We start from the raw sequence: 22729 nt of genomic DNA on the forward strand, positions 1-22729 counted from the left end.
GACTTTCCCACTCAACTTTTCAACTTAGGGCGGGCTTGTTGACTGTACCGTAAGGAGGAGCAGTTGCCTCTACAGCCACAACCCTACTCTTCACTTGTGTCTCCTTTATTCTGGGAGGATCTCTCCAGAGCCTGGAACTCCTGGGCTCCTCACTGCTGCAGCCTCCCGGGTAGCTGGGCCTGGAGGCACAAGCTACTGGACACAACATCCCTGTTCCTTTAAAGTCTTCCCAGGCCTCGCCGTGGAGCAAGGAAAGACTCTAGGCATCTCCTTATAAAGCTTCCCCAAACCCGCCCTCTCCTGGGAGAACAGAGCCTTCAAAGCCCTCAAGGAAAGTGAACTAGACTTGTTCATCTTTCAGGTAGTTGCCCAAAGGCAGGCTGAACTCTCAAACTGGTCTGGATGAGGAGCCGTAGGGTTATGACCTGAGATCGGACTGTGCAGGCAGGGGTGTGGAAACGGCAGGCCCCTGTGGCCATATGTAATGTATGCAATGGCATGGGCATGCCACCTTGTGTAGAGACCCTGAGGTATCAGCTAAGATACCTCCCTTAGCCACTTGGCCAGACAGGGTGGGTCTGGATGAGAAAGACCTGTGCCAGGCCAGGAGCAGGTTGAGAAGAGTAGCCAGGCTCCACCTGCCAAAAGTCCAGTGAGGCCTGGGCTTCATGCCCAGGGAGTACTCCACATGAGTGGGACCTCCCTGTGCCTTCTCCTCTGGTGTCCCACAGAAGTGTTTAGACCAAGAGAAAGCAGCCCTGAATTCAGTGTGCTCCTGAGGATGACTAGAGCACACCCCCTCCTTCCCTGGGCAGGGAGGGGCAGGACAGTCCTCAGAGGAGAGGCCTGGCCAAGACCCCCAAGGGCCAGTGTCTTCTCAAGCCTGGATGGGTCCCAGCGTAAGTAGTGGGTATGAGAGGCCCAAAGGACAATCACAGACCATTTTCCTCTCAATGGCCAAGTCACTCAGAATGAGGAGGAGGGTTGTATTATTAAAAAACAGTGAGTGAGTGACAGAGAATCCTGTAAACACAAGCCACAACTCAGTTGCCCAAGTCACAAGCTTTTCCTAAATTACGGATTTATACACATATACTTCAGAGAAGCCCAATATTTTGGGGGTACAAACTTAGTAGTCCCCGGGTACTCCCTTCCCCACAACAGTGCCTGGGATGCCTGAGGCAAACCCCACAACCAGCTCCGGCCAGCGATGCTTCTCCACCCCCAGCCCCCTTCCTCCCTGGGTGGCTCCCTCCACCGTCTGTCCTTTCTATCCTGCCCAAGGTAGTTCCAGTGAGTCACCCGGCACTGGGGGAGGCCAGAGTCTGAGGGGAGCACATGCAGGGGGGTCAAGACAGCTGGGCACGGCCTCCAAGCACTGGGGTTCGTCCTCTCCCAAACGACACTTTATAAAAAGACATCGTAATTGAGTTTAATAATGTACTGCCTTCCAGAAAGGGCCTGACGGGCGCTGCCTGCTGCTCACTTCTGCCCCATTCCAAATATTTTTACCTTATTTGGATGAAATGCATTATTTTTCTAATGAAAGGCTTTTTTTCCGAAGGGCTGTTTCCCCCGTCCAGCAGCCGCCTTTATTAGGCAGCCCTCACGCAGTTTTGGGGAGGGGCTTTTCTCTCCCTGAAGTCACGCCAGACTCTCTGTCCTCAAAAGCTGAAGTCAGGTTTCTCTCCCTTCTCTTCTGAGCTTGAGCCCAGGACCCTCCGACCTGGTAACGCCCCCAGGTGGGAAAACTGGGGGCGGTGAGGCACGGAGGACTCTCAGGCCCAGCTCTCACATTCAAGGCAAGCAGAACATTGCGGGGTGAGAGAGGCTGCCATGGCCAGCACTTTGCACTCGCTGCCCCAGCCCCCACTCTGGCTTCATTTCTGTCCCAGGGCATCTGCCTTCTAGTCTTTTCTGGTTCTCTTTAGAGGGGACCTCAGAAGTTACAAACAGTATTAAATGGACCCAAAGGGGCTGTGACCACCCAGCAACCATGTTCCCAGGATCCAGGTGTCCCACCCACCAGATGGCCCAAGTCTACCCACCTGCCTCCTGACACTGGGACTCCTTAGGGTTCCTGGGAGAGACAGCAAGGTCCCCCAGCCATGCAGGCTAGTTGTCCCCAGGAATGAAGAGACATGGCTTCCTCAAGGACACGAGGAAAAGAATGCGGGCAGGGGAGCTCTCTCCAGGGCTCTGCTTCTATCTAGGGACCAGGTGGCTAGAGATCCAACCCAGAGGATTCATGTGAGTCGATAAAGGGGAGACCTGAGACAGCCAGAGGGGTGGGAGGTAGGCATCTTCTGGGACAACTCAGAAGCCCAAAGCCACACCCCTCAGCTATACTGATATGTCCCTCACTCCTTGCCCAGACAATGGGGAGCAGTGGCCTGCAAGGCCACCGGAAGGACATGTACCTTGCTGAGTGACTTCACCTGCAGTAGGGGCTACTACTGGGCACGATCCACTTCTCAGGCCCATACCCAACAAGACACAAGATAGGACACTCTCCAGGAGCCCAGGCTTGGCCAGACCCCAGTGGAAAGGGTAGAGGGTGTCCTTCGGAGGGCGCTGCTCCTGGCCAGCTTTCTGGTCATAGCTCAGCACACGGTGAAGGTTAAAAGGAGACAGGGAGAGCTCGAGCGAGCGAGCGAGCGAGCGAGCAGGCGAGGGACCGGCCGAGCACAGACAGGCTCCCGGGGAATGTGCATCCATTTAAGGAAGGCGGCTCATCCCGCAGCAGCAGGTCTATATACAGTAACGAGTCCCTTCCCTCCTGCTCTCAGGGGAGTGTCGCCCTCCAGACACCAGCGCGAGGAGGGAGCCCCTCCAGTTCTGGGTGAGCGACTCTGACAGGTCCCCGGGAGCCCTCATCCCTCAGGGCCCTACTCCGGTGGTCACCTGGTGGAGCTGTAGCTGAGACCCACCTCGGAGGAGCAGGTGCTAGCAGATGAGGCCAGAGTCAGGAGTTAAATATGGCAACTCATATTTATTACAATTATGTACAGTCATATCTTATATTCTGAAATCTATACATGATCACATAAATGAACATGTGTTTCTCAGTGGGAAGGACAGACGTGGCTGTTGGTCAGGAAGCCCTGCTGCCTGGCTCCACTGTAGAGGGAGAAGTACGCCTGACCCTCGAGTAGCCAGACCACGACACAGCAAGCGAGGATGGCCTTGTGTGGCATACAGGACAACACGGCAGGTGGGCTGGGGACAGGTGCCCAAGGGCAGCGTCTGTCAGCCAGGACCTGGCTGTGGGGAGCCTGGGTCCTGGCAGGCCCACAAAATGAGGAGCAGGTCCAGGGCTCTGGCTTTTGGAACAGGCAAAGAAGAAGCCACAGGCCAGGCCAGGGCACAGTGGGAGAGAGCAAGACCGAGGGGGCCATAGTTCCCCCTGCACTGAGGTGACAGGGGGCACGAGATGACACGAGCTCTGGGCCATGCATGGTGTCAGCTAGTCAAGATACTCAAGGGCACCCCTGGACAAGACACCTGTCCAGGAGGGGGCTCGGCAGGGGCTTGAGCACAGGGCTCCCGAGTCCTCCGCCTGGCTGGGAACAGCCAGAGTCACCAGGGCTGGGGCTGGGGGAGGGTCGGGGAGGCTGGTGAACAGAAATGCAACCCCACACTGCTGCATCTGAGGACAGCCCCACCCCTACCTGGGTTGCTGGCCACCCTCGTGGTGGCAGAGCACACGCGTGCCCACCTGCCGCTGACGTCCTGGAAAGGTGGGCACGCCAAGTGCCAGCCCTAGTCTCGCTCACTCTCATTGCTGGCACCTTCCGGCCGCCGCAGCTTCTCGACCTGCTCATTGATCTGCCCGTCCCCGCCCCGCCGGTCCTCCCTCTGCACCCCAAGGACGTCCTCCTCATCCTCTTCGTCCTCCTTGTCCTCCCTCTTCTCCTCCTCACCCTGCACCTCCATCCTCACCTGACCCTTGACATCTACCACCCCCTCACCCTCCTCCTGGGGGCCCAGCAGGTGGTATGTGGCTGTGGAGCCCTCGGGGCTGTGGCTCTCCTTCCCAGGAGAGGAGGACGTGGATTCGTTGCTGACAGGGGAGATGTCACTGCTGCTGTGGTGGTTCACGGCCGCGGGGCTGGAGGGTGATGGAGACTTCACTGGGATCTGCCAGGAGGGGATCTTCGGGGCTGATGGGGAGGGAGGGAACTGCCTCCTGGCAGTGGAAGAAGAAAAAAAGAAGTAGGCAGAGGTTGGTGACAGCATCTGACTCCAGTGTCACACACTCCCTGATCCCTGATCCCTAAAGGCTCAGGGACAGGAGCAGCTTCTCCAGGGCCACAGGGCAGGGGACTGGAGGTCTCATTAGTCAAGCTGGACACCAGAAGTGCCCTGTGCTGCCCCCCCCCCCCCCCCCCCCCCCCCCCCGTCCTAATGCAGCCTCACACCGTCCCAGGTCAGGACCAACCTGCCTTGGCAGCTGCTGCTCTGCACACTCTGGGGCCTGCCCCACCCCCGTTCAACACTGCCCCTGCTCCATTCCTACGGCTACACAGGGAAAGACAGGAGGCCAAAGGGGCCAAGGCTGGGAACCCAGGAGCCCTGGCTAGCGCGGCCATCATTTCGGCCAAAGGCAGCAGTGGGGAATCCTGGCTACTGGCCAGGGGAGCAGAGGCATCGAAGAGCAAAAGGTGATGTTGGAACCCTTTGCTGGAAACCTGTGAGCCCAAGCTTTGACCAAGGAAAAGCCAGCTCTCCATCTAGGCCCTGGGCCAGCAGCCAGCCCAGACGGAGGCCCATTCCAGGACAGACCTGAGAAGTTAGGTCAGCATGGTCACGGTTCAGAAATGCAGCTCTATGACATGAGGTCCTGTTTCTGCAAAGGCTGAGAGGACAGGCACTGCTCCTGTCCAGGACTGCGCCACCTCCCAGCACCAGTTACAGACTCAGCCTTTGACCCCAGAGCCCACCTGGTGGTACAAGTGCCAGACCCTGCACCACTCATCAGCAAACTGTTGGTCCTTTTCTGGGCTTCAGTGTCACCCATGGCCCGCATGTGTCCCCTGGTCACAGAGTCAACTATCTTCTAGGAAAGCCAAAGACTTCTAAGGACAATCTGCCTGCCCTCCCTGGATGGCCCACTTCTCTTATAGAGACCCACGCCTGTCCATCCATCTGTCCGTCGTCTCCCCGCCCCCTCCGAAAATCGTGATGTGGGAGGCTTTAGGAAGCATGCTCCTCTAGCCTGGGGTTATCACAGCATCCCTTACCCCATCCTTGCCACCCCTGTAAGGCCCACCTTGGGTGTCATGGTCTTGCCCCTGGCCAAGCACACACACACATGTCCAGACACAGCCTGCCAGGCAGGGCACACTCAGGCAGACTGACTGCTCATTCCAGCTTCCTGGACACTACACTTTCAGGTTTTTGGCCTGGTCACTCCCCAGTCAGGAGTGAGAACACACTGAGAACAATGTGCTGCTCCTACAGGGGGCACCAGGAAGCTTCACAGGGACAGGGCTGATTCTGTTGAGGCATGCTGTCTGAGACAAGGCTGCCTAGAGAGGTACCATGCTCAGGAAGGAGCGGCCACCTCCAGGGGTCCCGTGTCAGTAAGTGCCATGTGCCTGAGAGTTCTCTGTTTGCAGCCCCTGCTCTCTGCCAACGCTGTTCCTTTCAGACAATCGTTTTTTTAATGCAACTCTTAGGGACACTGTCCCCCTGGTGTGGGCCCCTTAGGAGGAGAGGCAGGAGTGGCTGAGGTCAGATTCAAGATCTTTAAGCTCCAGCTCAGTGAGGGGTCCTGTCCCACCTGTGACGCTGGCCAGCCCACAAGCCACACTCCCTCCCACCAGGTTGACCCTGGACAAGACAGAGCCCTGAGCTCCCTCTCCTACCGATTCAAAAGAAGGCCTTTCAAGGAGTTGATTTCCGACTTGAGCTCATTGATATTCTGGGACTCCAGGATGCAGTTGGTTGATGTGGTGGCCTGAAAGTCAGAGCATAGGTAACATGGGTCACAGTGGTGCCTGCACAGCCTGGGTCAGGGCTGGGCAGACTTAGGAGGTCCTGGGTGGGGCAGCAGCTGCAAGCCATTCTGTGTCCTACTCGGCTACTGTCACACCAACCAGTGACAACACCCTCCAACGAATAATCCTCAAACCCTGTCCAGGTATACAATGATGCTAAGAAGTCACTGTATGTTTGTAGGTGGCCTTACAGTGTCATGTGTAAGTAACAAACAAGCCCCATCTCTCCCACACACACTGACAGGGTCCTAGTGGCAGGTGGCAGTGGGAGAGGCTGCTGTAGTCATGAGGATCTTCCACTTTGGTTGACTATTGGATACTTCCATAACCACCACCAATAAACACAAGCTATCTCAACATAATGCCTCCCTGAAATCAGCGCTAACCAGTCAGCACAAACTAGTCAAGGGAAGCCACAGACAGAGCGAGGTTGGAGAGAAGCCTGAGTGTGTGTGCTGTCTGTCCATAGCTCTGCCTTTAAGCAGGCCAAGATGGCGGCCTCATCCTAATGCAGCCTGTTTCTAGCTGAGACTTCAGATCTCCAGAGGTTTCCAAGGGTCAAGGAGGATGTCCCATCCCACTCAATCTTACTCATTTTTTGTGACAAATCAAGGCTGAGTGGACAGAAGAACTCAACCTTGTCCCCAAAGGGCAGGGGTAGGGCACCTTCCTACCACTGAACCTTGAAGAATCACACCTTACTGTGTCAACAGGAAAGGCTACACAGCTGTCCACAGGTTGGGGCTGTGGGGGGCCATGTGGTCTGTAATGCCAGGATATTCAGGCCTGAGAGGCAGGAGGCTCTCAATTCACCAGGCTCTCCCCAGGCTGCCGAGGGGACACCCCTGCATCTCCTTTGTGGGCCATGGTTCCTGACATAAGGTGGGGCACTGTAGGCTAGCCTAGATGGCACACTGGGCACACCCTTTCGGGAGGAAACCTCTCAGCTGCCAGTCTCAGGAAGAAAGGCTGGCAGTCTGGAGGGAGCAGGGAGCGGTCAACATCCTCGCATCCATCCCAGAGGGTCCCTATCCCAGACCACCAGACGGGAAGGCCCGGGAGCCACTGTTCTGGCTTCCCCGAGACCTTGAAAGCTACAGCAGCCCATTAACAAGGGAGCAATTTCCACTCACCGGCCACAAAGGACTCAGATTTCCAAACGCACATGGTGCCAGATGCCAGGATTTAGAAATAAAACCTGACATCTGGGGCTTTTTAGCCAGTCTCTTTAAAAAACAGTTGTAGCAAACTCACAGGCTTCAGTTTTATGTAGGTTTTTAATTACTTAAAGCTCTTCTTTTCATTTTTTACAGTGCTCCAGTAGGAGTTTGGAAGGCAGATACAAAAACTTACATTACAGCTGAGAAAACATAGCTTGAATCTTTGGTTTATGGGGTAAGAGGAGTCCTCACACATCGTGGGCCTGGGTGCCAGGCCAGAGCCCCACTTCAGCAGGGACAGCAGGGAAAGGCTCTGTGGGGCAGAAGCTGTGACAACTGTGGACGCTTGTAGACCACAGCAGCCCCCAACCAGCCAGCCTCCCCTCCTTAAAGGGCAACACGTGGTCTTCATCTCATGCTTAGGGCCTGAAAACAGTTTTCCAATTTCCGGAATGGCTGCTGGCCACTGGCAGGCCACAGATCTGAATGATAACAGTCAAGTTGGGGGCCACGCTGCCTTCCTGCCTGCTTTACAGTGGCCTGGAGGGGACACAGCCCAGGCGTGGTAGCACCCAGCCACCTGAGCAGGAAGTGAGACAGCCTATGTATAAAATGGAATGGACACTGGGAGAGAGCTTTTGGGGACCTTCCTCACAACAAGGACTCCGGCCTCCACCACAGTGCAAAGATGTTCAGTTTCCTGGATCTGCAATCCAGCTGCGCAGAGGCTGGTCAACACTCCTGGGAGCAGCTCAGGTGGGCCCGACCCTCCAGAGGACCCCAGGGACCCCACAGATGCTGCCTCTCAGACCCCTGCTATCTAAGATGGTGCTCTGCGGATGATGCTGTCACTCCCAAAGCTGAGGACCTGAATCCTGGGCTCTGGCTGGTACCAGGCACCACTCTGAAGCACATAAGCAGGGCAACAAGGTAGATCGGACTGTCACAGCTCCATCTGACAGACAAAGACTCAGAATGTGTAAGTGACTTCCTGGGGTCTAATAGTTAGCAAATGGAAGAGCAAGGATTTTATCCCAGATGGACTATCTTTCAGCCTGCTGCTGAGCAGACTGTTTCAGATCTAGGCTGCAAGGCATGGAAAGTACTTTAGTCAACCCTAGGTGACTCTAATGCCTTTCAGATCATCTGACCCCATGATTTCTGGGTCTAGAGACTGCCCACTGCAAGGTGAGCACAGCACGTTAGGTAGAGTGGGAACGAGTCAACTACCCATGGTGCACTTCTCTGTGGCCTCGACTCTTCCTTGGCCAGGCTGTGACCTACACCCAGCCTGCAGGGGCATGCCTGCCATCAAAGGTCCAGCAGCAGCAGGTGGCTTTCCATCCCCGCTGTCAGGAGGCGGCACAGAAACAGGAACACCGGCCCTGATGGCTACAGACCACACCAATGCAGTGGTGCCCTGCTTCTCTAATGAGATGGGTGGCGTCGGCCTCGGGGTGTCACCCCATGACAGAAGACGGCAAGCGGTGGACAGCAGGCCCACAGAAGACAGTGCACAGGCGGAGGACCAGGGCTTAGAGCGAGAGGAACAGACCTTGGCCTGGGGACCCAAGGGCCCAAAGGTAAGTACCTTGGCAGCGGCCAGCTCATGGGCCAGCTCTTGGACCTTCTGCTGCTGCTGTCTCAGTAGCTCTTGGACAGAGGCCAGCGTTGTCTGTACCTGAGTCACTAGGGAAGAAAGCGTTATGCTGGTAAGTCAGTGCCCAAGGTCCCCTCCTCGCCCACATACCTGCAAGCTGCCCGCCTCCCTGCCACGTGTAATTTATCTGTAAGCCCCTGCCCCCACACCCAGATAATTTATCTGTGCCTGGGGTGATCCACCCGCACTATGTGTAACCTCTGGGGTTTCTACTTCATCTTTCCATTGTGTGCTTGTCCGTGGTCAACAGTGTATCCGTCCAAAACCTCTCCCCTCTAATTACGCCTGGCTGTGATGTGCCTGGCTCTCTAGCTCCCACCATGCTCCAATCATTCATCTCACTGGCCTCACAGTGTCCTTGGGCGCTCTAGGACCGCTTCAGGAGGGCTGAGGCTCAGGTCTCCGCCAAATCCAGGAATGCGAAAGTACAAGCCCCATCTGTGGTGGTTTTTCCCACTCTGTCCTGCCCCACTGAGGATTTGCCACAGCCCCACTACCTGTTGAGACCTGTGACTACTATGGCCCTGCCTCCTAGGAGCAATGGCCCATGGGACAGATGAGTTAGAGGATTCCAGACAGCTTTGCACAGGTGCCAGTGAGGGACAGAGACTCCTGCCTGGGACAGGTGGCTCTCTCCCCTGCCCAAGGTTTAGATTCGCAGCTTCCACTTAGTAAACAAGTTCATAAAGGGAAGAAGCACCTCTGCCACAACAGGTCCCAGCTAATCTGGGCCATCACTGGGGCAGCAGGTACCGAGAGCCATCCATGTGGAGTCGATAACAGAGGAGGTGGCAGGGGTCCCGAGAGCCACAGTAATTACAGACTCTCTTGACCCTGCATTGGATTCTTCGAGGGAAGGGGGAAAATCACTGAAAACCCCCCTGAAAACCTCATAGAAGCAGAAATTAAAAATGAACTTTACAGCCCTTAGAAAGGCTGTCATTTTATTCCCCTTATTAATATTCTGAGGTTGGGAGCCTTTCCGTAAAAACATAATTAATTGAGGCCGCGCCGACAGTAAACAAGCAATTTCAAATTAAACCGAGATGACGGCGGCTTCATTTGCAAATGTGAACAGATTCTCAGAGCAGATAAATGAAGTCACCACAGAGTGGAGACGGAGGGAGAGGGAGGGGCCGAAAGGGGCTGCGTGAGGGGCTTGGAGGGGTGACTTGATGGAGTCATTAATCTTTACCTGTCTGGGCCACGCTGCCACTCAGTTCGGAGAGACTCGCCGCCATCCTCTCCAGCTGCTTCCTGTCCTCTTGGCCTCCCAGGATGAGGGGCAGCAGGTACTTCTGCAAGAAGGGGCCAGGTGAGGAGGTGGCCACTCCGGTCTCTCAAATCCCACCGCCCAACTTGCCCTGATCTTCTGCGGGTCACTCCAGTCCCAACACACTCCACACTAGAAAAGGGGTGCTTGAAAAAGTTACCAGGCTGCAGTTATTGCCTTGTAAGAACTTCTACAGGAAAAAGGACAAAGACCAAGAGAAGGTGAGGAGCAGTTAGGGGGTGGCTAGCACGGACCAGGCCAGGTCTCTGAATTGTCCCCAAGCTTGGGAAGGTCTCTCTGTGAGGGAGACCTCGCCCCTTTCACTCACTTTTCTTAAGATATATATTTCTACGACGCTTTTCAATTCTACTTGAAAAGTTCTAAGGAGAGTCTGCAGAGGATATGCCAGACACTGGCCCCCATGGTGGCTTCTGGGGAGGAAGTCCCACTTTCTGAATCTAACACTTGAACTCTGTGAATGAGGCAAACTGCCTCACCCACCCAGAAGCAGTATTAGATCTGCATAAACACAGCAAGACCGGAGAAACGAGAGGAAAACCAACAGACTTCTGGGATTGCTGATCTTCCGTGGTGGGGATGAGGCACGCACGTCGGAAGCCTACTAAAGAGGGCACCTTGGACTCTTCTAAACATCAGAAGGGGCATTCTTGTGAAGAAAGCCAAACAGCCTAGATCCTCCCAGAACTGAAAACAGGGCAGAGGAGAAACAGCCCCAGGGACCCAGAAAGCCAAGGCTGCTGACTGCAGGGCCACCAGACAAGAGCACCAAGGACCAGCCTCCCCAGGGGCACAGCTGGGGATCTGTAGGGCTTGGAACAAGGATGCACAGGGGTTGGAGGTAGCAGGTGTTAGGAGAACAGAGAGCCTGTGCTTTCCCACCAAGCACTCTGGGACCTGGAGACCTTCTCACTCCCCAGTCTAAGGTCCCACCAACCTGCAGGGCAGGGCTTCAGCCGAGCACACGAGCCTGGCAGGCACTACCCAGAGAGATCTTAGCTTCTCAGTCTATTTGGGTTCGAGACAGGAAAAAAAGAGGGACCGTTCTCCATTGTGGGTTCTATACTAGGGAAGAAAAGCAGGTCTCACAGGGGTTTGTGGGAGAACTCATTTCAAGAGAGACTCAGAGTGAAGCTCGTCATTTAGCATATGCACAGAAGCCGTTTCTATTTTGCAAAGTGCTTTGCAGCCACAGTGTGAGTTATTACCCACAACCGAGCGGAACTCATCAACTGCAGTCTGACGTTTTCTAAGTATAAAAGTCAAGAAATTCTCAGCTGCATAACCAACGACCCCCCATTCCTGAGGCCAGAGCCCATGAGTGGGGGGTGCTGCCGCTGCTCTGGCTAAATCTCTGTGCCTGTACAAAGCAAGACAGCCCCCCACTTTTTTAAAACTTAAAGAATACTACCAGCAGATGTGGAAGACATTTTTGTGTCACCATTGTGACCAACATTTCAATGTTTCCTTTCTTTTTAAAGCAGGCTGGTGGCCAGAGCTCCATGGAAACAGATGACAATCTCTGTGTCACATCTGAACCAAGGTGCCACACACTTCCAGTTCTCTTGGAGGGTGGGGGGCAGGCAATGGGACAATCACGTGCTGTTCATAGGATCTTGGTACTTGTGAACTCTGTGTTGGTGCCTGGCTGCAGCCAGCGACCTGAGAGAGCCTGCTCCATCCAAGGCACCACACCAGCTGAGAGGGGGAAGTCCCAAGCCTGCCCCCAACCCTTGGCTTCTGAATTTCTGCACAGGAATTTCTTATTCTGGCAACAGACACTGCACTGAAAAGTTATACTCCACCACAACTCTGTCACTAGCTATTGTATGAGGTCAGAAACTTCGACTCCAAGCATGCACGGTTTAAACACACTTTATGTGCTCAAAGTCACACTACAAGCCCAGGGACTCAGTAGGGTCCTTAAAACAAAGTCACCAGACCAGGCTGGGTCAGTGGGAGACCTCAGAAGAGAACACGGCTTCTCTCCGGGGTAAGCAGGCCTGGCTTGGGGCCATCCTGGCCGTGTATCTTGTAGACTGTTTTCTCCAGATCAAGGCTGGGCCTTTCCACTGCTATCATGAGAGAAAATGTTTGTTCAGTACCTTCAGCTCTGCTATGAGCATCGCCTCTGCTTATGAGGGCTGACTCACAAGCCCAGGGAAAATCCCACGTTTATACAGATGCTACCACAATCCACAGAAAACAGAAGTGGGCTCCCTGAGCTAGTTGTAAATACCAGGGTAGAACAAGGGCATCTAAGGGGCTTCCCAAGAGCCAGCGGGCAAGGAGTCAGCAGCACTCCAGCACTGTCCTAAGGATGGACTCCTGCCTTCACTGCAACCCCGAGACATCTACAAATGCTGTGAGCCATCACTCCCAGAAGATTCATGGATACACCTGACCTACTGAGCAACACAGTGCTCCTGTCCACCTTCAGTGTGCTCAGAACACTTGCTGGAGCAGCTGGGCAAAACTGCCAAAACTGAAGCCTCTCTCAGTGTTCCCTATCTCGGCTCCTTCACTGAGGATTGTACCCAAAGTGAGAATATCGACATGGGTAGGCACACTTTCACACCACTGCGAAGTCAGACCGTCTGTTCTAGCCCAGTCTTACAGATAGACCTGGACTCTGGGACAGAGTCAGGTTCAACACATACAGGTATGCTCCAGAGTCCACGCTCTTTTTTTTTTTTGGCTTTTTTTTTTTTTTCGAGACAGGGTTTCTCTGTGTAGCTTTGCGCCTTTCCTGGGACTCACTTGGTAGCCCAGGCTGGCCTCGAACTCACAGAGATCTGCCTGGCTCTGCCTCCCGAGTGCTGGGATTAAAGGCGTGCGCCACCACCGCCCGGCTTCTTTTTGGCTTTTTGAGACAGGGTTTCTCATGTAGCTTTGGAGCCTGTCCTGGAACTCACTCTGTAGACCAGGATGGCCTCGAACTCACAGAGATCCACCTGGCTCTGGGATTAAAGGTGTACGTCACTGCCACCCAGCGAGTCCAAGCTCTTAACCACTAGGCTGTTCTGTCTCTCAAATTTACATACTTCTCACTGGTACTAGGCACTGCTCTAAACACCTGACTTGGCCTTTTAGGTCATGCTGCAGGTGGGGTGGGGTGGGGCGGTCCAGGGCAGAAAGCTGAAGCAGCAGTGCCTATGTGCCTTCATGTTTCTCCTGCTCTGCTGCCTACTTCCACCACAGTCACTGTGCTCTAGGGCTGAGCATCCAATGCGTACAGTGCCTCTCTAAGTAAGCCGGGGGCCAGGAGAGGTGGCTGAATGCCACAACACTCTGCAGCCTCTGGGAGGCAGCTTACCTTGTAGAGCTGGTGAAAGCCAAATGCAATTCCCGCCATGATGATGGCCAAGGCACCGTAATCTCGCCATCGGGAACCTCCAGGGCCTAGTGGTAGGGAAAAAAAAAAAAGGAAGAAAGCTAGGCCAAGTCTCCAGGATCCCTCCCTACGAGTGGGAGTGTCTCAGTTGGCAGGCAAGTTGGGACACACAACTGTAGAAAGTAGCATGTGACCCTCAGAAGGGCTGATCGGCTCTGCCTTCTCTTCTTCCCAGGCTCCCAGAACCATCTGCATCACTTGAGATGGGAGTGACCTGACCATGAGATGCTGGGTAGAGGTATCCAGCTGTGAGCTGTGTCCAGCCTTGGGGGTCAGATGGCAGAAGTGATGTGAGGACCTTTGGCCTGGCCTATGAGGTCAGAGAACAAAGGATCATTCTAGGGGCTAGTGTGTGCACACCACACAGAAGGATAAACCAGGGCCCACCAGAGACCTGGGCCTCTCTGCTCTGCTCACTCCTCAGGCTCTGAAGACACAAGTCTGCAAAAGACTAAGCAAGGCACTTTCTGAGGTGCTAAGGGGCAGGACCAAGGCCTGTGTCCTGGAGGCCAGAGTGGGTGGGGTGAGGAAGACAGGTCAGCCCCCCTCAAGCACTAGCCCACAGCAGTGGGGTGGCAGTGAAGGATTTGGAAGAGGAAGTGCCACAATCAGAACTCTGTATTTTAGGAGAACACCGGGCTAGCTCTGGGGCCAGCTAGAAGCGGGAGACACTTTTGCAAGGCCATGGAGGTGAAAACAGCCAGTCTAGATCAAAGGTCAAGGAAGTTTGAGAAGGAGAATTTGCCATTTTGTTGAGGAAGTGGACTGAGCATCCAGTCCTCACCTCAGGGCAGGCTCCTGACCAAGTTCACCGACCAGCTCAACCTTTATTATGTTCTTCCTTTCTGCAACTGTGATCTGAAAACAGTAAATGGAAAATTCCGGAAAGAAATGACCCACAGGCTTTAAACTGTATACCATTCTAAGTAGCATGATGGAATCTGAGCCATCCTGCTCTGACCTCCCCAGGACTCCACTTAGCTCTGTCCAGTGTATCCACACTGTATATGCTACTTGCCTATCACACACTGATTACCATCTTGACTCTCAGACTGACTGTCTCAGTATTTCAGCAGAGTCTCAGTGAGCCTTACTTAACAACAGCCTCAAAGCATAAGGGCAGAGATGCTGATAATTTGAACCTGCCTAAGAAAAGCCTAAGCATTTCCCTTAAGAGAAAAAAAGTGAAAGCTCTCAATAAGAAAAAAAACAAAAACAAACCAATGCTGGACTATCAAGATCAATGATACAGCGGGATGGGGTGCATGCCTTGTATCATAGCATACTGCCATAGTTACACTCTATTATTGTTCCTCTTACGATGCCTAATCTGTAAGGTAAACTCTATCCAGTCTCAGGCTTCCACTGGGGTCTTGGGAATGTGTCCTCTGGGGCGAAGTCCCCACAGTTCCAGGTTAAGAATCTACTTGCATAAGAGGTGGGTTCTCTACCATCCCAAGAAGGGTTCCTGAGGGGCCTGGGTATGTAACCTGGCCTGCCTTCTCCAGGCCTCTGGAACAGAGGTCAGTGGGCCTCCTCTCCGGGGCTCTGTCAAGAGGAAGGACAGAGACCACAGTGGGCACACTGGCAGTCATGGATGAATCAAGGTACTGTGCCTAACAGGCTGAGAGGAAAGCTGCCTTCCTCCAAAGGTGATTGTGGGAGCAAGGAGGGTCAGGAGCACTGTGGTCTCCTCAGAGGAGGGCTGTGAAGCACCTTTGGTGCTTCAGAGATCTCTCCTGCCTCTACCTCCCCTCTCCGTTCACGCCTGCAAGCTCACTGAGATACCCTCCACCATCTGATGTCTCAGGACCAAAGGAGAGGAGCGGGGCCTCATGAAGACTTAGTGATGGGCTCTGGGCATGTGACCCAGCCAGGAAAGCCAAGTACCCTAAGACCTCAAAGAAGGTGAGGGCCACACCCCTCCTATCTGGACTATTAAACAGTGCTCTCAAGAGGCAATAGGGGATTGAAAGACTGTCTCCTTCACTACCATAGCCCCCTGAACTCATGGAGTCTACATGGGATTCCCCAACATGGCCCAGCTCATCTTGGCCATAAAACTGCAATTAACATAGGCTTCTAGCCTTCAACTCCCATTTCTGTTTTACAGATTCTGACAAGACTCACAGTTTAAGAATCAAGCAGCAGAAGTCAGTGTACTGTAAAGAGGCATTCTCTGTCACCAACAGTCACTGTCCATAGCTCTAGGTTATTCTTGCAGAGAATGTTTATACATATGTAAATCACGAGGTGCATGTCTGAGTCTCCTCTTTCCTCCCATTTCTCAGCGTCTTTCCCACAGCAGTCTGGTACCCCATGGAACCTCCCTGCTGACACACAGATCCCTCTCCGATCTGTAACTGCACCACACACAACTGTAGACCTGTGTCAGCTGCCACACAGGCTATCAGAAAACCTGAGACTTCACAGGGACACGGGTCAGAAGTAATGTGTGGTGTGAGTCCCTCCATAGGGCTCTGCAAATCCATCCACCAGTCACGTATTCAGCGCCTGTTCCGGAGCATCTGTCAGATGTAGATTCTGCCAGTCTGGCAGCAGCAGAGGATGGTGCTTCGCTCTGCTTCTGATGGGCACCCATCTTATTTTGTGTGCATTTCCTTTTGGCACAGTGTATGCTTTCCATCTTCCTACTTCATTTCTTCCTCTCCTCACTGTTGAGAGACTTTGTTACGTAGCGTGGATACTAGTCCTTTGTGACAAGAACCATAAATACTTCATTTCTTTCCTTTTGGTTCTGCTTATGGTCTTGAGTGGCATGCAAATGGTTTTTTGTTTGTTTGTTTGTTTGTTTTGTGTGTGTGTGTGTGTGTGTGTGTATACAGACATTTGTCAGTGTGCTCTGGGGTTTGTGTTAGGGTTAACAAGGATGTCCCCACTCTCTGTCTGGACTACGCTGTGATGTCCAGTGAGGTGTTCACATCTCATGAAGGCAAGGGCTGCGCTGCCTGTCGTGGACATCCCTGTGTGCTGCGAGTCCCCTCTAGTCCCACAGGAGGCTCTGCCAGCCCTCTCAGTTGGCCCCTAGAATGCAGTCTCTGAGCCCTGCATGGGTCTTTCCATTGCTCCTTCTTTCTCTTCTAGTTAGCTTGGCTCTTCGTGCCAGATGTAAAATCCAACCTCAAGTGAGGGAGAAGTCCATTTTTAGGAGAAAAATGTGTTGAAAGAGTGACCTTGCCACTCTTTGAGAGGGTCCCTTGTTCCAGAGGGACATCTGTCCATGCAACCCAAATCCCCAGAGAATACCTCCCCATGGTGCTGCAATCAGCAAACAATATTCACCACTACCTCTCAAACTGCCACTGGCCACTGAGTATCCTACAGGAAGGCAACTGTACTAGGCTGGCAAGTCGAGCAGACCTCAAGTCTGCTGAATCAGCTGCTTCCCCACAGGCACACCTCCCTCCCACGCTTGGACAAGCGCAACCTCTTTCTGCTGACATCGAGGCCTGAGGCCAAGCAGCCTCCAGAGCTTGTGATCTGGGAGCTCAGACCCCACACAGCTGTCCACCATGCAGGAGTTCTGCCCTCCCCAGGCCCGAGAAACACCTGTAGTTCCCTGCCAGCTCACCCTTCACCCTCACTGCTGTGGTGTTCCTGCCAGGCTCGCTTTAAGAACATTTTATTGCCCCCTGGTTTTCATTATTAATGAAAAGGGACCAGAATGATCTTTCCTAAAGTTCAGAGAGTCTATAAAGACTAGAAGCTGAAATGCCATTTTACTCGTTTTAGAGATGTGTGATACAATTCTGTCTGTGGCAAAATGAAGAGGGAAAAACTCAGATGCAAAAGCCTCTTTTGCATAGCATGGCTTCAAGGGTAAGAGACTCCACCGAAGCAGTGCACACTGACTCCCACCTCCAGCCCTCAGCATCTGTCTCCTGCCCACTCTGAGTCCAGCAGACGCTCCTATCACTGCACACCCCAGTGTCCGAGGGCAGAATACAAGGCCAGCAACTTGATGGCTCCAGGTGGGAAGGAAGATGGAAAAAGCTTTTTGAAGAATTACTGCATTTATTTACCTACTTATATGTGAATAAGGGCATGAATGCACACATGTGTGGAGGTCAGAGGACAACTTTCCTGAATCTGTTCTCTCCTTCACTACATGGGTCCCAGGGATCAAACTCAGGTCATCAGGTTTGGTGGCAAGAGCCTGTACCCACTGAGCCAGCTTCTCGACCTGAGTAAGCTATACAACTGGGGCTGGAGACATGGCTTAGTGGTTATGAGTACTTGCTGTTCTTCCAGAGGATATGAGTTTTGTTCCCAGCATCCACACAGCAGCTTATAACTGTCTGTAACTCCAGTTCCAGGGGATCTGATGCCTCTGGCTTCCAAGGGCACTGCACTAATACACACACACACACACCACAACACATAATAAAAAGTAATACAAATAAATCTTTTTAAAAAAGCTGCACAACTACCAGGTAGCATGGTCATACCTATAATCCCAGTATTTAGGAGGCTGAGGCAGGGTGATCACAAGTTGGAAGGTAGCCTGGGCTACATGACAAAAGTGAGAGTGAGAAGGCTAGAGAGAGCAAGATCAAGAGCATCCTGCTTCTCTCAGACCCTGACCATTGATGGCTCTTCCCCGAAGGCTCCATCACCCAAATGGTGGAAGGGAGAGCCCCACCATCACCACAGCCTGTAAAGGACATAGGACAGCAGGGACCATCCTCAACACAGGAGCATCTCTGGGACGGGGACTCTAAGACACAGGAGGGGACAAACCGTTGTGAAATTTGACACCCCTGTCACGGTCACACACTGCACTCTGAAGCGGCCTGGGCACTGATGGCTGCCTGAAGGTCTGCTCAGAGGCTCAGGACTACAGCAGCTGTTGGGACAGTGGCCATGGTGGCAGAGAAGCATCTCCAAGGCCCTGTAGCTATTCTCTGAACACCAACAAAACCAACACTGCCAGGTTCTTTTGCTCTATCCCAATCAACAGCGGAATCCTCTTAGCACATGGAAGGGACAAAAGCAGGCTGGAAGACACAGAGGACTGCAGGCGGGACACAGCCAATTTGAGCTGAGGAGTATGGTCTCATCGGCTCATCAGCAACAGCCCTGGAACTCGGCATGTGATCATTCTGCTGAGACAATATACTCCAGTGACTGCCCTTGGGAGGCTGGTGGCCCAAGCACTGGGCAGGGCAGTGGCAGGCATCAGCTAGACAGGTGGACTTCCCTCCTTGCTCATCGGGCTGGAACTGTGACTCTACAGTGGTGGGCCAAGCTCCTCAAAGCTGCCTGCCAGCTCCCCTCAGAAGCCACCCTGAAAATTAAATGACAAGACAGGCTCACTCAGCAGGATCCTGGACAAAAGCCAGTCCACAAACCAGCACCTGCCATGGTGTGGAGTCGCTGGGTCTTTTGCATAGACAGCAACTGAAGGTTCTGCAGACCAAGCTAAGCCAGGCTGGCTACAGCACAAGGCACACAGAAGCACCTGGCTGTAGATGGCCAATGTGGACAGAGGGAGAACTGAACCTAGAGGCCAGCATCTAAAGCAAGATATCACAGCTCTGACAGTTCAATTTTAGCTCTTCTACATGATGTTGATTTCTGGCAGCTTATTATATACTGGGCGTGTTATGTCACATCTGAAGGCAAAGAACTTGAGACTAAGTCGCCAAGCACCAGTCACAGCCAACAGATCCCAGGCCTGGCTTCATATGCACTTCCAGTGAGACATGATCTTTTCCATTTTTCATGGGGCTGTGATGCTACTGGCCATGTCATCTGTAGGCAGGAAGGATGGTGAGCAGGATGTCCACATCCCCTCATCATAGCTGAAGACCTCCAAGCTCTGAAATCAGGTGCAGTGAAACCAGATGCTCAGAGGCTGAGCCTAGGAGCTGAAGACCAACTCAGGCAACACGGGGATGGGGTCTGGACGAGCAGAACCAGGGCTGGAGAGACAGCTCAGGGCAGAGCACATGCCTCGCACTGATACCTTAAACAAAGCAAAGCAAAGCAGAGCAAGCTGTGGTGGCTCATGCCTGTAGTTTTAATCTTTGAGAAGCTGAAGCTTGGCTTGAGTTTGAAGCCAGTCTAGACTACAGGATGAGACCTCTCTCTCTCTCTCTCTCTCTCTCTCTCTCTCTCTCTCTCTCTCTCTCTCTCTCTCTCTCTCCATACCACACACACACACACAATTCATTATACACACACACACACCAGCCTAATTAAAAAGAATCCAGAAGAGTTCAGAAATAGATCGTGTTGATGACTAACTGATTTTTAACCAAGAAGCCAAGGTCACCCTGTGGGAGAAAGGACAATCGTGAGACAATGGTGCTGGGACCGGGGACACCCCCAAGAAAAAGTCGGGAGTTCACACTGCATCACAAGTTAACGCTGCAGGGGCCACACACGAGCAAAGCACAAAAGCTACACAGATTCCACACAGAAACAGAAAACACACAAGTCAAGGCTTGGGACAGGCAAAGACATAAAAAGTATGGGCCATAATGTAATAAAAAGCTGAACGGCCAATAGCTAGGCAGCAGGTATAGGTGGGATTTCCGGGGAGAGGAAGAGGAGGAGGAAATCAAGGCACAGGGGAGACACCAAAGAGACATGGAGGGAGTTGGACATGCAGAACGAAAGAAAGGTAGAAAGCCATGAAGCAAAATGTAGATTAATATAAATGGGTTAATTTAAGTTATAAGAACTAATTAATGGGGCAAGCCTAAGCTAAGGCCTTGCTTTCGTAATTAATAATAAGTCTCCATGTCATTATTTGGGAGCTGGCTGGTGGGACAGAGAAAGACTCGTTATACCACAAAAACCAAAACAACTCAAAAAAATGGATGTCAACGAAAGGCACCATCACAAAAATGAAAAGGTGAGTCACAGGCTGGGAGACGAGAGATGCAAACAGGGGGACTAGATATAGACACGGTCTAACAACTCAACAAGGCCGCTTTGAGCACAACACTCATACACACAAAAATAAGTAAAAGCAATTTAAACCTGAAAATATGCTTGGTATCATTAGTCTCTCTATGAAATGCAGAATTAAAACTACAGTGAGGTTCTGTTACATAGAGAATACCAGATTCCAGCAAGGATATGTGGAACTGCCAAACAAACAAACAAAACCCCTAAAACTCTCCTAATGGGAGTCAGTGAAGATGGCGTAGGAGGTAAAGACATTGGCCACCAAGTCTGTCCCGAGTTCAGTCTTCAGAACACAGACAGTAGGAGAGAGCTGACTTGCTCTTTGATCTCTACTCCATGGGGCTCCCCATGACATAATTCCCCGCCCCACCTCTCTCTCTCTCTCTCTCTCTCTCTCTCTCTCTCTCTCTCTCTCTCTCTCACACACACACACACACACACACACACACACACACTCACGGGGTGGGGAGGGGATGAAATTTGGACTCAAGCATGGGTCAACTCTGAAAGCGTTTATAGTAATAAACTAAGCACAGAAACTACATGCATGTAACTGACCATAAATGAAGTCTGTGAAAAGGCCCAGCGGTGGTGACAAGGCATAGACTGGTGTTAACAGGAATGAGGCATGGCGATAAAGGCACAAAGAAGCTCTTTAGGAGAATAGAAATTACACAAACCTCTTTTGGAAGTTCCTACATTGTGATTGGCGTGATGGCCGCACAAATAAAGTGAGTTATAATTTATCAAATAGGATACTGAAAACCCAGGACTCTTACTGCATGCATGTTACACCTCAGAAAACTGATTAGAAAGAAAATAACTAAGATCCAGAAATCAGAAACTTGGTATCCAGCAATTCCATGCTAGACACCATCCATCCAAGCATGTGTCCACATAAGATTTGCACACCAGTGCTCTCAGCAGCATTACACGTGTTGGCCAAAACAGAGCCAAAGACACAGCTCAGCAGTAGAGCACCTGCTAAACATGTACAAGGCTTCAAGCCCAACTCACGCTATGCACAAAAACCAAAAACATGAGCAGGAGATCACCTAACTGTCCATCAACTGGTGCACAAAATAAGGACCATTCATACAATGGAATACTAACCAGCAGTGAAAAGGAATACTGCAATGTGGGTGAACCTCAAAACCATTAAGCTAAGCAAAAGGAACCAAGCATGGAAATCACCTACTCTGTAACCCCATTGACCTAAAATGCCCAGAGGAGCTGAACTTATGGTAATGGAAAGTAGACTAGTGACTGCCTGGGGATAATGGCAGGAACAAGGGTTAATAGTGAATGGGTCCAAAGGGCCCTCTAAGGGCATAAGAACTCTCTAAAGCTGGTCAATAACAATGGTTGTTCCCCAGCTGAGTTACTAAAAACCACTGAATTGTACACCTGAGATGGATGAGTTTTGTGATATATAAAATACACTCCAATAGTTCTAAAAAAATTGTCTGAGGGGCTGGTGAGATGGTTCAGCAGGTAAAGATGCTTGCTGCCAAGGCTGATGACCTGAGTTCAATGCCCAGAAGCCACATGATAGAAGGACAACCAACTTCTACAAGTTGTCCTCTGACTTCCACACATGTACTGTAGTATACATGAGCACACAGGCATGCACATACATGTTGGGGAATACTATTTTAAGGGGTGTTACTTTCGTTTACATTGCATTTGTTTAACTCTGTGAAGCTGTGTTACTGTGCCTGTTTACAACACCTGATGGTCTAATAAAGAGCTAAATGGCCAATAGCAAAGCAGGAGAAAAAATATGTGGAATTGGCAGAGAGAATATATAGAAGGAGAAATCTGAGAGAGAAAAAGAAGTAGCCAGAGAAGGAGGAGGACTCCAGGGGCCAGCCACCCAGCTATATAGCAAGCCACAAAGTAAAGGTAAGATTTACAGATATAAGAGAACAGGAAAAGCCCAGAGGCAAAAGGTAGCCAGGATAATTTAAGGAAAGCTGCCAAGAAACAAGCCAAGCTAAGACTGGGCATTCATAATTAAGAATAAGCCTCCATGTGTATTTATTTGGGGATTGGGTGGCAGGCCCCCCAAAAGAGCAAAGACAAACAACAACATTTTGGCTAACCAAATTTCCATAGGGCCTGAGAAAACCTAAAAAGAAAAGAAAAAAAGAAAAGAAAAAGGACAGGGCTCCTTTAAGAGGCACTGCTGTTCAGCCAACATCGCTAAATAAAAGCAAGCTAAGTACAAAACGCTTGTGGCAGCACACAGGTACGAGCTTCCTATAGCTAGGAAGGTTGACT

General features: G+C 52.0%; 1 protein-coding gene across 2 annotated transcripts in view; it reads right to left on the minus strand.

The window, feature by feature from the left end:
* Window positions 1–2972: 2972 nt before the first annotated feature.
* Window positions 2973–22729, minus strand: part of Pex14 (peroxisomal biogenesis factor 14) — a 152624-nt gene continuing 132867 nt past the window's right edge. For both annotated transcript variants that reach the window (XM_052717454.1, XM_052717453.1), the window contains 5 exons: window positions 13430–13515; window positions 10018–10120; window positions 8754–8851; window positions 5871–5962; window positions 2973–4189 (listed from right to left, as the gene is read on the minus strand). In XM_052717454.1, coding sequence (XP_052573414.1) covers window positions 3763–4189; window positions 5871–5962; window positions 8754–8851; window positions 10018–10120; window positions 13430–13515 — 806 coding nt within the window. In that variant the 3' untranslated portion in view covers window positions 2973–3762. The remainder of the gene's footprint in view (window positions 4190–5870; window positions 5963–8753; window positions 8852–10017; window positions 10121–13429; window positions 13516–22729) is intronic.

This window comes from Peromyscus californicus, unplaced genomic scaffold (genome assembly GCF_007827085.1).
Source record: "Peromyscus californicus insignis strain IS unplaced genomic scaffold, ASM782708v3 Scaffold_5__1_contigs__length_169319896, whole genome shotgun sequence".
Classification (NCBI taxonomy): domain Eukaryota; kingdom Metazoa; phylum Chordata; class Mammalia; order Rodentia; family Cricetidae; genus Peromyscus; species Peromyscus californicus.